Source organism: Lactuca serriola, chromosome 1 (assembly GCF_051521515.1).
Source record: "Lactuca serriola cultivar US96UC23 chromosome 1, Lser_US96UC23_V15, whole genome shotgun sequence".
Taxonomy (NCBI): Eukaryota; Viridiplantae; Streptophyta; class Magnoliopsida; order Asterales; family Asteraceae; genus Lactuca; species Lactuca serriola.
Window position 1 is genome coordinate 27923933 of NC_136408.1, and position 16120 is coordinate 27940052.

The window sequence follows — 16120 nt, forward strand, 5'->3', positions numbered from 1 at the left end:
TCATGCCATACATGTTTTCTTTCTTCTTGAACAACAGATTTTTCTTACCAGGTGTAAGAGCACTTTCTGGTTATGCCTTCAAGATGTCTCCTTCCAAGTTATCATAAAGGTGATTAGTTGTATTCACATCTAGGTGCTATAGATGGAGATTTTCAGAGGCCACTGCATTTAACATAGAAGTAATTGTAGTCATCTTCGCAAATGGAGAATCGTCCTCCCTCTTCTGTTGTATTCCCTTGACTGCTAATCTTCCCTTACAAGTTTTACCGCCATCTATATCATCCTTAACTTGAAACATCTTACTATTCTGAAGTCCGCTCAACTTGTCATTCATAGCCTTCTCCCACTGTATGGAGTTCATCCTCAAGGCCTCTGGTTTTAACCTACTCTTACATATCAATATGTCAATGGTTGATGGAAAATACCTCACTGGAGTACTTTGCTTCATGGTCCTCTAGATAATATGTGGTTTGATCTTTGAAACACCTACAAGTCCACCCTTATAACCATTGTCACTAGAGCTCCCGCTATTTCCAGGTTTTTCAGAGCTCCCATTGCTTCTTGAACATCTTCATATCCTTTGACCAAATATAGGTTTTTCATGATTTTGGGATCCTCCCACTGAAGAATCTAAAGTTAGATTGTGAATACCATAATGAACTGAACCCGACTTCCCAAACTTAGGTGGATTTCCTATCTTTGCAAAACTAAATTTCTTCTGTCTGCCAATAGAACGTGGCTTAAAAGATTCCCTCACACTCTTCGAATCTGACATCTTCCAACTGGATACAGGCTTCCTTATTCCCTCCTCACTCATATGAATAGAATTTTTGTGGCATAAAGTGGATGTTCCAACTCCTTCAACAATGCTTGTTTCCTTGTTAGAAACCTCCACCATATATAGTGTACCATGTTTCTGACCCTTAGCAATGATCAAGTTTCCATTCTTCACTTTCCACTTGTAATCACCAAATGTAACATGATGGACTTCATTATCAATTTGTCCACCTGATATCAACATTCTCTTTAGATCTGGAATGAACTTGACATTCTTCAAAGTCTAATCTATACCCAAAGTCATCTTGAGAGCCACATCTCCAACACCAATGATATCCAGAAACTTGTTATCTGCTAGCCTGACCTTCCCTTGGTAATGCCTGAAGTTCTGCATCATATCTTTGGAATAACTAGCATGAAATGATGCACCATAATCCAAGACTATGGATTCACTTGAATTTTCAGCTGAAAAAAATGAGTGTATCACCTTCACAATCTCCTGCCATATTCATCTCCTTTTGGCCTTTATCTTCCATGAGCATTGGGCAATGACTTTTGACATGATGACTCTCTTTGCAATTCAAACAGGTCACGTCCCTCCTGTTGTTCTGTCCACCTCTCATTCTCGACTTCGATCTTCCACTACCACCACATCCTCTGTTGGACCCCCTTCCTCTATCTTCAATAGTCACAAGACTATTTGAAGCTTCTCCAGCACTCTGTCTGCGTATATCCTCACCAAGAATTAAATCGTGCATACCGTCGAATGTCAGCTTAGCACCCCCAACTGAGCTGCTAACCGTTGTCACTGTACCAGACCAATTATCAGACAAAGATGATAATACTAGCAATTTCTTCTTTAAATTTAATATCAACCTTTATAGGATTGAATTAAATTCATTAACATGATCAGTCACCGAGTCACCCTCCTTCATCTTCAGATTTACCAATTGTCGAATCAAGTGAACCTTGTTCGCTGTTGAAGGTTTTCATACATGTTAGATAGTGCATTAATAAATTCATGAGTAATCTTCACATTGACAATGTTGCATGCTACATTCTTTACTCTCCCATTGGATTTGTCGATCTTAACTCTCCCGTCTTCAGCCATAACTCTGATACCAGTTTTTAGGATCACTATTAGCCCAATAACGCCAACATAGAAGAATAATGAGGTTTAATTTTCTAAAACCAATTGGTGATAGAAGGGATTACCCATTGACTTATATGTTAGCATCTAATTTTTCTTTTGCCGATGTGGCATTGAGTTTGCATCCAACAATCACTATATTTTGGTTGTTTTATGTTTAACCATTATATTTTAACTTCATCAGCGAAAATCACTCAAACTTGATACTTTTTCTAATACCAACCATTTTAACAAGATATAACTCATTATAAAAGTACAAAGTGGTTACAATATAACTTTTTTTTATCAAAATTTAATGGTTTTAATATAATATTTATTGTTAAAATTCTCACTAATGTTACTAAAGATGATTGATTTATCTATTACGACCATTCTAACATGTTATAGTAAGTCTTAGCAAGGAAAAGTTGTTGAGTGTCCTATCCAACAAAATAAAATAATCAAATAATGATAAAATACAAAGCTAATAAACAAACAAATAAAAGTAGGGTTCGTGTCCTTAGGGATGCATATTAAATAAAACATAATAATGAGGGTTGATTATGAAAATGTATTAATATGAGCATGAAATATAATGAGAGTAAATTGAGATAATAAAAAACCTTCCAATATTAGAGTTACATTTTGATTAAACTTTATGATCATCGATAATTATGTTGCAATGATCTTTAAAATAATTAATCATATTGACACGAGATACGAGATGTTTAACCATTCTAACAACTCTTCTATTTATGTAATCTAATAAAGTGTAGTTCATATATTAAGGCTAACATGCACTCTAAGTTCTAGCGATTCTAATATAGCTTAACATGCATATCACAATGATGATTACGGAGGTATCCATTTATAAACACATCATTATTTACTCTTATGTTAGCGTTATAATAGCCATGTGTACAGATTAGTTACAAGTAGTTGAAATTAGTTATTTAATTTCTGTTAGAAGGTTGTTAGTAGCTCTCTGTATATATTCCCAATTCTTTGTATGGTTGAAAGTTCAGTTAAATGAAGAATACACTTTTGATTCTTCCATTTCTCTTTCTCATTTCTCTCTTTCACTTACGAGTTAACATGGTATTAGATTAAGCAATCGATCCAATCTTCTTCTTTCTCTTTTCTGATTCAATTCAATCATGACTGACACTGATTCATCTGATTCTTCGATCATTCCCATTTCCAACCCTTATTACATTGGTTCTTTTGATAACCCTAATTCCATTCTTGTTTCAAATGTCTTCAATGGCGTTGGGTTTAACTCCTGGAAACGATCGATGATTCTGTCATTATCAGCCAAAAACAAGTATGGATTTGTTGATGGCTCAATTCAACCACCTGCAACCAATTCCACTACGTATCCAAGCTGGCATCGTGCAAATTCAATGGTGATTAGCTGGATTTTGAACTCTTTGAACAAGAATCTAGCTGACAATGTTCTATTTCTTCCTACTGCTTACGAGATATGGAACGAACTACATTAACGTTTCGACCAATCTGATGGTGCCCTTCTTTACAACATACAACAACAGATCTATTCTCTTTCTCAAGGTACTGATGACTTTTCATCTTATTTCACAAAATTAACCAAGATCTGGGATGAATTGAGGATTATTCAAAGTCTTCCTGCTTGTACCTGTGGTACTGCTGCATCGATTCAGAAGTTTCTTGAAGATCAACGTCTCGTAGAAATGTTGATGGATCTCAATGAATCATACAAAATTATTAGAGGTCAAATACTCATGATGAAACCACTTCCAACAACTTATGGTGCGTATTCTATGATAATCCAAGAAGAACGCCAACGCACAATTTCTATTCCATCAAACATTAACACTGATGCAATTGCAATGAATGTTACTACTGATTCATCTTCTTCCAAGAAACATCTCATTTGTAATCACTGTAAGAAATCAGGTCATACAAAATCCAATTGCTATCATCTCATTGGCTTTCCTGCAACCTTCAAATTCACTAAATCAAAGAAAGAGGATCCTAAATCAAGTGTTCAGAATGTCACTTCATCAACATCTTCTCCTCCAATTACTGTGGAACAATATGAACAATTAATGCAAAATTTTCACAACCAGGCATCTTTATCTCAAGCTTCTACCAGTCAAGTTCATTCTTCTATAACTGATGGGGAAATGAATAACGAAGGTAGTCCTTTTTCTTATCATGACTTTGTTACCAATGTCTATAAATCTTCACTGTTGCATACAAATTTTTCTTGGATCATAGACTCTGGTGCAACATATCACATTTGCTCTAGTCGTGATTTGTTTTCTTCATTTTAATCACTAATTCAGCCACATTACATCGGGCTTCATGATGGACATCATGCTACAGTTTCTTTTGTTGGTGATATCCATTTACATGATTCTATTGTTCTTCATGGAGTGTTGTATGTTCCTTCATTTAAATACAACCTCCTTTCGATTCCTAAATTCACAAGACAACTTCATACATTTGTCATCTTTACTGATGAACATTGTCTTATGCAGGACCCTTCATCAAAGAATGATTTAGCTCTTGGTGTCTTTGGAAACAGGATCAATGACCTTTATGTCTTTGATCATCGTACTATCAAAACATCTCTTTCTTTTTGTTCTTTAGTTTTTCCATCTATTTCCAGTTTCAGTGTAATCAATAAGTCTTCTAACACATTATTGTGGCATAGAAGATTAGGACATGTTCCATTGAACAAGCTTAGACAGCTGTCTCTCATTTCTTCTCAATGTAATGATTTTACATTTGATTCATGTATTACATGTTCTCAAGCTAAGCAAACACGTTTGTCATTTCCAAAAAGTCAATCTAGTTCTCATCAATCCTTTGATTTAATTCATATCGATGTGTGGGGACCATACAAACATTGTACTCATGATGGCTTTAAATACTTTCTTACCATCATCGATGATTTTACTAGACACACATGGTTACATTTGTTAGCTAACAAGAGTTCTGCTTTTTCTCTCATAAAAGCTTTTGTTACTCTTATTCAAAATCAATTCAAGAAAACTGTCAAAATCATAAGAACCGATAATGCATATGAACTTGGTTCCAGCAATGAAGGAGTTCAATATTTTCAGTCCAAACGCATCATACATCAAAAATCAACTCCTTATTGTCCTCAACAAAATGGTTTAGTTGAGCGTAAACATCGCCACATACTTGAAGTTGCCAGAGCATTGTTTTTTCAATCCGGCTTGGGTCATGCATACTGGGGAGAGTGTGTAAAAATTGTTGTTCATCTAATCAACAGAATGCCAACAAAAAATTTGCAAAATAAAACTCCTTTTGAAGCATTACACAATGAAGTACCAGATCTAACTTACCTAAAATCGTTTGGTTGTCTCTGTTTTGTAAGCTCATAAATATCAGGGAAGGACAAATTCATGCCTCGCACACATCCTTGCGTTTTCATTGGCTACCCCTATGCTCAAAAAGCTTACAAAGTACTCAATTTGACAACAAACGAGATACTTGTTAGTTGTGATATCAAATTTTTGGAGGATATATTTCCCTTGCATACATCCAAACATAAACCGTTCAATCCTAATGAGACTTGTCTTCCTGTTTCTTTAGATGATCCAGATAATTCCGAATTTACCCCTCCTATCCATACTTCCACTTCTGTTGATAATAACTCCATATCTAATGACAACAACTTAAGAAGATCCACAAGGGTGTCACTTCCTCTTTCTAGATTACAAGATTACATATGTAATCAATCTTCTTTACATGATTGTGACCACATAATTACCAATTTGTGCATTGGTTCTAATCACATTGATATTGATTCTAGTCAATTCAATCATTTTGCTTTTCAAGTAACAAGTCAATCTCACGAACCTGCATTCTATCATCAAGCCAAAGGTAATCCATATTGGGAGGATGCCATGGACAAGGAATTACAGGCCTTAAAAGCAAATGATACATGGGACATTGTCAAATTACCCAAAGGCAAGAAACCAATTTCATGCAAATGGGTGTTCAAAATTAAACGAAGAGCTGATGGTTCTATTGAAAGATATAAAGCTAGGTTAGTGGCCAAAGGCTTCACTCAGAAAGCTGGTATTGATTACCATGAAACTTTTTCTCTAGTGGTCAAGTTTAACACTGTTCGATGTCTAGTTGCTCTTGCTGTTAAACGAGGTTGGAAGATACAACAACTTGATGTCAACAATGCTTTTCTTCATGGAGATCTCCATGAAGAAGTCTATATGAAAATCCCACCTGGTCTTCATACTAACTCTCCTTCTCATGTTTGCAAGCTTAAAAAGTCATTATATGGCTTAAAACAAGCATCCCGACAGTGGTATTCGAAACTCTCAACAACATTAAGGACTAGAGGATATAATCATTCATAAAATGATTATTCACTTTTTCTCAAAAAGATGGAGAACTCCTTAGTTATTGTTGTTGTTTATGTTGACGATATTTTAATCACTGGAGATGATGATGATGAAATCTCAAGCTTAAAGGGTTTTCTTGATGATCAATTTCGTATCAAAGATTTGGGACAAATTAGTTTCTTTCTTGGATTGGAATTTAACTATGTCAACAATGGCATGATCATCCATCAATAGAAGTACATTAAAGACTTGCTTGACGAATATTATATGACTGAATATACTTGTGTTACTACTCCACTTCCACACAAACTTCGATTAGTCCCAGTGATGGAAAATTCCCTTGAAGATCCCACTGTTTATCGACAACGCATTGGTAAGTTGAATTTTTTGGTCCATACTAGACCTGATTTATCATTTTCTGTTCAATACTTGAGTCAATTCAACCAAACGCCATCTCAAGCTCATTATGATGCTGCTTTGCATGTTCTTCAATATCTCAAAGGCACTTTCAATCAAGGACTATACTTCAATAAAGACTTTTCTTACAATATTGAAGCATATTATGACTCGGATTGGGTTGCATGCCTAATCACAAGACGGTCGGTTAGTGGATATTTTATTCTATTTGGTAATAGTCCCATCGTATGGAAATCAAAGAAGCAAATTACAGTTTCATTATCATCTGCTGAAGCGGAATATCGTTTAATGCGAAGGTTGTGTGCATAACTTGCTTTGTTAAGTCGGTTTTTTCATGAATTTCAAGTGCCTAATATCACACATATTCCTTTAAAGTGTGACAACCAAGCAGCTATATACATTGCATCTAATCCTGTATTTCACGAACGGACAAAGCATATTGACATAGATTGTCATTTTGTTCGTGAAAAACTACAAAGTGGACTTATATCTTTGTCTCATGTTTCAACCAATCATCAACTTGCTGATGTTCTTACAAAATCACTCATTGGCACAAAACATCAAGAAGCTACAATCAAGTTGGGGTTACAACCTTACCCTCCAGCTTGAGAGAGGGGGGGGGGGGGGTGTTAGCGTTATAATAGCCACGTGTACAGATTAGTTACAAGTAGTTGAAATTAGTTATTTAATTTCTGTTAGAATGTTGTTAGTAGCTCTCTGTATATGTTAGTAGAATGTTGTTATAGCTAGATTTTATATAATTTATCTATTTTTAAATTATTTAATTTATATATTGTAAAGAGAACGAGTAAAAAAAAGACAAAAAAATAAAAATAAAAACGAATATTCCATAGTTACTATCTTGTCCATTGATTACTATGGTTACTAGGATACATCAACATCACCCAGCATGACATTTATGATGTATGTATGTATATATGTATGTAGATGTGATGACATACATGGAAGGCGTACGTCCACGTGCCTTAACACTCGTCGCGTGGGATTCCTGTTCCTCAATCACGTGGCTTTCCTCTGCGTTACTGTTATCCACCTACTTTTGCTTTCTTTCTTTCTTTTTCCTTTACTTACTAATTTATTATTATTTATTATCAATAATTCCCGGGAAATCGCGAAGGGCAAAAATGTAACAACACCCACTAGCAACCCGGGCACCGAAAGCCGTTGAAGGGTAGTTTCGGAATGAGTGTTATAGAAGCTTATGGCTAGTGTCTAGTGTAAACACTAAACACACACACACACACATTCTCTTTCCCAAACTGCCCTTTTGTTTGTGTGCGTTGGATGATTTGGTCCGTTCTCTGTTTAGAGGTTACTGAATCACTTTCTGGGCTCCATAAAATTACTTCATTTCTGTGAAGATACAGAGAATTCGTCTTCATTTTCTCTCTCTGTAACTATAACTGTTTCGTGGACCACTTTCTTTCCGACCTTTCACATGATGGAAGCGACTCCGGCGACGACGACGACGACGGCGGCGGCGGACGATTGTTGTGTGAAGGTAGCGGTACATATACGACCCCTTATCGGAGATGAGAAGCTTCAAGCTTGTAAAGATTGTGTCGCCGTCGTACCCGGAAAACCCCAGGTCGATTATCCCTCATTTAAGCGCAATGTCACTTAATTTTGATGAATTCCTCACTCTGTTGTAATGGATTCTACACTTCTAATTGGGTTTTTATTTATTTATTTACTTATTTAATCAATCCTCGATTTTAGTGTAAGCCGTGTTCGGGTTGTGGTACCTGAGATCTGGTAGATCTCAGTATCAATTCCGATGATCGAGAAATTGATTAATCTTTGTTTATGTTGCAGGTGCAACTTGGTACACATTCCTTCACTTTCGATCATGTCTATGGAAGCTCTGGTTCCCCATCATCCGCCATGTTTGAAGACTGTGTTTCTCCTCTTGTTGAGGGTTTGTTTCAAGGATATAATGCTACTGTTCTAGCTTATGGCCAGGTATAAATTTCTCATGATTCAAGTAACAAAAAATATATCCTATTTGTTTATGATAGTTCTTGACGTGTTCTAATTTCACAGACCGGTTCAGGGAAGACATACACCATGGGAACCGGATTCAAAGATGGTTACCAAGCCGGGCTTATTCCTCAAGCCATGACTGCTTTATTCAACAAAATCGAAAGTTTACAGGATCAAACAGAGTTCCAGTTGCATGTTTCCTTCATCGAGGTGTGTTTTCTTATACCTATAAGTAGAATTGCAAATAGCTTTCTTCCATAAAACTTGACTGAATGATTTTTCTGTGAAGATTCTAAAAGAAGAAGTGCGAGACTTGCTGGATACTAAATCTGAGATATCATCAAATGGGCAGAATGGGAAAGTGAATATTCCAGGGAAACCACCGATACAAATCCGGGAAACTTCCAATGGTGTCATAACGCTTGCTGGATCTACTGAATGTAGCGTTAAGACATTAAAAGAAATGAGCGATTGCCTTGAACATGGGTCATTGAGCAGAGCGACAGGAAGTACAAATATGAATAATCAATCAAGGTTTAATTAATCTTGAATGTATCATAGTCATAGTATTATAATATATGGCATATAATATATTTCTGACATTTTGAACTTTTTATGTAGTCGATCACATGCAATTTTCACAATCACACTGGAACAAATGAACAAGACAATCTCGAATGATTCCATGTGTGATGAATATTTGTGTGCCAAGTTGCATTTAGTTGATCTTGCTGGTTCAGAAAGGGCTAAAAGAACAGGTTCTGATGGTATGCGGTTCAAAGAAGGTAGGTGATGATATTTATTACATATCTTTAAAACAAAAAAAAATTCCAATTTTGCCCCACTCAAAAAGATGGGCCACGGTTGTCCTGTGTCTGACCTACATTGGACTGGAACTGGGATTGATGTCAATAGGATAAAAATTGTAAATTTTTTGTCCCACTAAAAAAGGTGGGACAGAGTTGTACTGTGTTTGGTGTGCACCGGACCGAAAGCAGGATTGAGTGGACAAAAGTTGCAGTTTTTGTCTCACACAAAAGACATAAATGCCCTCGTCCTCATTATTGGAAATAACTCTACTTGCTAACTTAATTTGTTGAACAGGAGTTCATATTAATAAGGGGCTACTTGCACTTGGAAATGTCATAAGTGCCCTTGGTGATGAGAAAAAACGAAAAGAAGGTGCTCATGTTCCATATAGAGATAGTAAACTTACTCGCCTCTTACAGGTTAAACATTATTACTCTTAACTACTTTTTTTATGCAACTTGATTTATTTCTTTTAGTTTAATCTAAATATGTTTTACCAAACTGACAGGACTCACTTGGTGGGAACAGCAGAACTGTTATGATAGGTAACATATATATATATATATATATATATATATATATATATATATATATATATATATATATATATATATATATATATATAAACCAAACACTAATTTATAATTTTGTTTATTATTTAAGCTCATTTAAAATCTTTGGTATTAATATTAAGTAAACATATAATTTTACCTTATTTCAGCTTGTGTTAGTCCTGCTGATATAAATGCTGAGGAGACTCTCAACACATTAAAGTATGCAAACCGGGCTCGAAATATCCGGAATAAGCCTGTGGTAAGTTTAGGGTTATATGCAAGAAATTGCAACCTACTTTCATTTATTTGTTTATCATAGAAAAAAAAGATGAAAGTGAGATGCTATAATACACAAATAAATAATTACTTTTTTAAACAATTGAATAGGTGAATAGGGATCCAGTGTCTAGTGAAATGTTAAAGATGCGCCAACAACTTGAATGTTTGCAAGCAGAACTTTGTGCTCGTGGTGGAGGTTCTACTGTTGAATTACAGGTATAAATTATAATATGAATATCATATTTATTTTATATCATAAATCTTTATTGTTTAATTTCTTATAAATTTATTGCGTCACATAAACATTAATTAGGTCCTAAGGGAGCGGATTTCTTGGCTTGAAGCTACAAATCAGGATCTATGTCGCGAACTTCATGAGTATCGCAGCAGGGGTATCGCTATCGATCATCAATCCGTCACTAAAGTATGTAAACATTTATAACTTTTGTCGCAATTTATAAAAAATAAAATAACAAATTGTGCTCCAATTTTTTAGGTTGGTGATTCCTTTTGCGTGAAAAATGAAGGGCTTAAAAGGGGTTTGCAAAGTATTGATTCATTAGATTATCAGATGAGTGAAAGTGGTATGTTTTTATTTTTTGTTTTTTTATACGAATGTAGAATTATTTGTATTTCATATTTTTTTAATGACAATAAATATAGGCGATTCTGGTGTGATAGAGGAAGAAACAGCAAAAGAATTGGAGCATACGCTTCTCCAAGACTCCATGGATAAAGAGTTGCATGAGTTAAATAAACGCTTAGAACAGAAAGAATCAGAAATGAGACTTTTTGAAGGATCTGATACCATGACTCTTAAACAACATTTTGGAAAGAAATTAATGGAACTTGAGGATGAAAAACGAGCAGTTCAGGTAAAAACATAAGCATAACAAAACTATAGCTTTAAAGTTGAATCAAATCTTTTTAAAAAAAGAAAATGATAATTGATGTTTTCTTGCTCATTTTTATAATTGTTGCAGATAGAGAGGGATCGATTGCTAACTGAAGTTGAAAACCTTTCTGCTTCTTCAGATGGACAATCACAAAAAATGCAAGATTTGCATTCCCACAAATTGAAGTCTCTTGAATCACAGGTTAATAATCTTGTTATAATTATAAATTTTTATGCCTATTTGGATTCAAATGTATCAAATCAGAGCAACCTTGATATAATTATAAAAATTTTATGAATCTCAGATTCAGGATCTTAAGAAGAAACAAGAGAACCAAGTTCAGCTTTTGAGGCAAAAACAGAAGAGTGATGAAGCAGCAAAGAGATTACAAGATGAAATACAGTTCATCAAGGCACAAAAGGTGAGAAAAGATTATTATTATTATTATATTTCTTTATATAAGTAAATTTTCTGCTAATTTAAATATGGTTATAGGTTCAACTACAGCATAAGATAAAACAAGAGGCTGAACAATTCCGACACTGGAAAGCATCTCGTGAAAAAGAACTACTACAGGTATACTCTTATGATAATTATTATTTATTAATTAATATATATATATATATATATATATATATATATATATATATATATATATATATATATATATATTGACTTAAATTAGTCTACGTATGCATATAAATTATGATCTTTTCTTTTTCTATTTAATTCCAGCTAAAGAAAGAAGGAAGAAGGAACGAGTACGAAAGACACAAACTGCAGGCTCTTAATCAACGTCAAAAAATGGTGAGATTTTTATTTTTTTTAGTATATTTGTTTTTTGTGTTACAATATCTTATTAAATCTAATAATTATTCCATTATTATCACGTTTTTAGGTTCTTCAACGAAAGACAGAAGAAGCTGCAATGGCAACCAAGAGGCTAAAAGAATTGCTAGAAGCCCGCAAGTCTACCCGTGACAATTCATGTATTATTTTTTTTCTTTTTTACTATTACTTTTATTTCTGAATAAAAATCGTCATCATAATGTCATCAATCTCTTTCATGTATACAGTGACTAGCAATGGGAATGGAGCAAATGGACAGGTAAATACCAAGGGGTTATCTTGTAATTTTGATAAATCAAGGGACTTGAGTTAACAATAATAATTATGCTTCGCTTTTAGAATAATGAAAAGGCGATGAAACGTTGGCTTGATCATGAACTTGAAGTGATGGTGAATGTACATGAAGTTAGGCAAGAATATGAGAAACAAAGCCAAGTGTATGTAAATTGTAAATTGTAAATTGTAAAATTGTTATGTAACTACTATTATTTACAAATATAAATCTGTAAAAAAACATTTTTATTAATTTTTTATTTTTTTATGTCTTCAGGCGGGCTGCACTTGCAGAAGAGCTAGCAGTTCTTAGACAAGTTGATGAATTTGCTTCAAAAGGTGTTAGCCCTCCAAGAGGAAAGAACGGTTTCTCTAGGTAAAATTGTAATTCTTAGTAGATTGAATTCAATCAACCATTTTTTACTAATTTTGGGTTTTTGTGATTTATTTATTTATTTAAGGGCATGTTCTTTGTCACCAAATGCAAGAATTTCAAGAATATCTTCATTGGAAAACATGTTAAGTATTTCATCAAATTCACTGGTATCCATGGCTTCACAATTATCCGAAGCAGAAGAACGGGAACGCGGTTTTGCTAACCGTGGAAGATGGAACCACCTCCGGTCAATGGCAGACGCAAAGAACTTGCTTCAATATATGTTCAACTCTTTTGTAGATTCAAGGTAAAAAAAATGGATTTTCAAGAATATAATTTTCTCAACTTATTGAATAACATTTTCATTGATAAAATATGTAAAATAGATGTCAATCATGGGAAAAGGATCTCGAAATAAAGGAACTGGAAGAACAACTAAAAGAACTCGTGGGGTTACTCCGACAAAGTGAGTTTAGACGAAAGGAAGCCGAGAAGGAGCTAGCTGTCGCAATCGCATTGGCTTCGTCAGCTTCAGTAAGAAACCCTAATTTTATCTGTTATCTGCTATCTGCTATCTATTCAACCACTAAAGTATTTTCCTATCCCGACGAAACAGGGAAACTCTCAGTCTCACAATTCATTGAAACACTTGGCGGATGACATGAGCGGTCCGTTATCTCCGAACTCCATTCCGGCACCTAAACAGTTGAAATACACGGCGGGAATAGCCAACGGTTTAGTGAGGGAATCGGCGGCGTTTCTAGACCAGAAGCGGAAGATGGTGCCGGTGGGGCTGAGGAAGGCGGCGACAGGAGGACATTCTCCGGGGAAACTATGGCGGTGGAAGAGGAGCCACCATCAATGGCTACTTCAATTTAAATGGAAATGGCAGAAACCATGGCGGCTGTCGGAACTCATAAGGCATAGTGATGAAACGATGATGAGATCAAAGAATCGATCGTTGGCAAATTTGTCCGAAGTCATGTATCATAGACACTAAAAAAGGTTCATATTGGTGGTGATTGGTGTTGTATATTCTTCATTTGGTGTTTAGATCAATGTCTTCCTTCCCTTGGATCAAGAGAAGAACATGTAGATGTGTTTTCTGGTTTCGTTTTTTCTTTTCTTTTTGTTAGTTGTATTCATAATTCGCTTGTAGTGAAACCCACGTGTTGTAGATTTCATCCTTATTCATAACAAAAAAAATACAAACATGTAATTCTTGTTAAATGTGTCTTCAATATTATCTTCCGTTTAAGCTCTTGAATACAATGAAAAAAAAATCATCTTGTACAAGCATATTTTGTTCAAATACAACATTTAACTCAAAGTTTACAGAAACCACACTTAACAACAGAGTTCTGATGGAATCCATTGCCCTCACAGTTTTATAAGGATTTATGTTTGGTTAGTAGAATATTTTGAAACGATTTTGTCAAAGGATCCATAACACGAAAAAAAATTGAAAATTGAAAGAATTCATAATATGTCATTGGTTTGGTTGGAGAAGATACAATATAATCCAATAACAAAAACTGAATAATTCTTAAATTTCTATTTATATTTTATAGGTTTTCGCTCATTGTACATATATGCAAATTCATTTCATTCCACTCTCCCTTGGGAATGATGGAATCCATCAAACACAAAGTTTGAAGGATTAAGACAAAGAACTACATTTTTTCCATTTAAACAACAAAACACACTATGGAATGGAAACTCTTATTCCAATTCCATCGGATTCTACCGGAATCCACAGACTAATCATGCCCTTATGTCTTCCAAGCTCAAATTTTCATCAACAATCAGCTGAAACCCGCATACTACAGATCTTTTCATGAAAGTTGTATATGGGATTTATATTGGTTTATTATTTGCAGATGCAAATTCAATTCGCTTTAAGAGATGTTCTATTACACCTAAAACCATTACATGTCAATATCATGAAAAAACCATGAAACTGGATCTCACCATTTACACACGGCCACACCAGAATGCATAGTGTTCATCCCTGCGATCATTGCTAACAAGGCCACCACATTGTACACACACAAAGCTACTGCCATCAGAGAATGCATCCACCATGATCTGTTTTCTCCCGGTCTCTGTCAGTATAGAAGTGCCGCCAGCATCTGGTTCAATAGATGGGTGGTTGGTGGTGGTGGTGGTAGTGGGGATTGCAGGTAAAGCTTCTTCAATTGCACATTCAGCAAACAATGAAGCTAGCTCATCAGCGGCCCTTTCATTTACTCTGTTTCTGTAGAGTTCATTAGCTCGATTTAGGGTTTGAACAGCAGCTGCTTCTCCTCCTTTGGCTCTCATTGCAGTCAACACCTGTAAAATTAAACATATCATCTGGTTTTAAGATAGTTGATGTCATATCATTATCAAACAACTCTGAAGGCAAATCATGTAATGAGTTTAAGATGAACACAAGAAAATCAATGCAATTAGAACCAAATATAAGGAACCGATCGTGGAGGAAAAAGAAAACTTCGATTCAATAGCATCGAAGCAAGTTCAAGTGCTTTGCTTCCTCCATTCTATCGAAAACCTAGATTTTGAATTTGAAGTTTGATCGCCGTTTTGCGATAAACAAAACAAATGCATTGATATTGAATTTTTAATAAGTATTACAAATTGGATCATGTAGGTTGAGGTTTAGCAACGAAATCATTACGAAATTTCTTTCCGATCACATCAACAAGTCAAAATGTAGGTATGTTCAGAACAGCTGGCATTCGAATCAGATAAAAAGGGAAATGAAGTAACAATAAATTATAAGAAACAAATGAAGTGGTGATAGTGTAAGAATTACCGCTTGAAGAGCTTGAGAAGGCTTGCCCTGATCAATGAGTTGGCGAGCTACTGTGAGTAATCCTCTCGCAATTTCAATTTGCTGGGAGACGGAGGAAAGTTCGGGGGTTCCTGGTGGAACTGGTGACGAAGATGTCACCGGAGCATCGGAATCCATCATATCGACGTCCTTAGCATCCATGGCATTATCTCCAATTTCGTTTCAGTATCAAATGATTCTCAAGTGTGTTATGTGGCTAGGTTTTGTTTTTGGGTTCTTGTGCATATGTTCTTTTGCCTGATACCTTTGAATTCTATATATATATTTTCAATAACGCCCCCTTTAAAACAGCCTATCTTTGTTTTTTCTTTTTTCCTTTCTCCAAAAATACCCTATATGCTTCGGAAACTGTCTCTATCATCCTCTTATTTAATCATATCTTTTAAGTTTACTTGCATCTTCTGTTTCTCTATTGATCATTGAAGTTATTGCTTTAGACTTTAATTTCTTCCTTTACCCTTTTTTTTTTTTTTCAACACTCATTTTTTGGTTGATACAATGAGAAGAAATCATTCTATCCCAG

The 16120-nt window shown here is 34.9% G+C and overlaps 2 protein-coding genes across 2 annotated transcripts; one reads left to right on the forward strand and one right to left on the reverse strand.

Annotated features, from left to right (window-relative positions):
• Positions 1-7977: 7977 nt before the first annotated feature.
• Positions 7978-13970, forward strand: LOC145079146 (kinesin-like protein KIN-4A). Its single transcript, XM_079023095.1, has 23 exons — positions 7978-8308; positions 8536-8682; positions 8764-8913; positions 8993-9237; positions 9325-9488; positions 9808-9932; positions 10022-10058; positions 10235-10326; positions 10455-10562; positions 10660-10770; positions 10843-10930; positions 11010-11221; positions 11330-11443; positions 11547-11663; positions 11738-11818; positions 11978-12049; positions 12141-12231; positions 12319-12350; positions 12431-12528; positions 12642-12740; positions 12826-13047; positions 13127-13274; positions 13357-13970. Exons 1-23 carry the CDS (start codon positions 8159-8161, stop codon positions 13738-13740), a joined length of 3087 nt encoding a protein of 1028 aa, XP_078879221.1. The 5' UTR covers positions 7978-8158; the 3' UTR covers positions 13741-13970.
• Positions 13971-14572: 602 nt separating this feature from the next.
• On the reverse strand, positions 14573-15858 carry LOC145079162 (uncharacterized). The gene is made up of 2 exons (XM_079023096.1): positions 15559-15858; positions 14573-15074 (listed from the first exon to the last, which is right to left on the reverse strand). Exons 1-2 carry the CDS (start codon positions 15736-15738, stop codon positions 14715-14717), a joined length of 540 nt encoding a protein of 179 aa, XP_078879222.1. The 5' UTR covers positions 15739-15858; the 3' UTR covers positions 14573-14714.
• Between the last annotated feature and the right edge of the window lie 262 nt (positions 15859-16120).

What these genes read in the sequence shown, in the direction of transcription:
- LOC145079162 (XM_079023096.1), bottom strand. Translation starts at nt 15,738, where the DNA reads ATGGATGCTAAGGACGTCGATATGATGGATTCCGATGCTCCGGTGACA. An exon ending in CTTCTCAAGCTCTTCAAGCG is followed by an intron (nt 15,075 to 15,558) that starts GTAATTCTTACA and finishes TTAATTTTACAG; the next exon opens with GTGTTGACTGCAATGAGAGC.
- LOC145079146 (XM_079023095.1), top strand. Translation starts at nt 8,159, where the DNA reads ATGATGGAAGCGACTCCGGCGACGACGACGACGACGGCGGCGGCGGAC. An exon ending in TGGTATGCGGTTCAAAGAAG is followed by an intron (nt 9,489 to 9,807) that starts GTAGGTGATGAT and finishes TTTGTTGAACAG; the next exon opens with GAGTTCATATTAATAAGGGG. An exon ending in AACTTACTCGCCTCTTACAG is followed by an intron (nt 9,933 to 10,021) that starts GTTAAACATTAT and finishes CCAAACTGACAG; the next exon opens with GACTCACTTGGTGGGAACAG.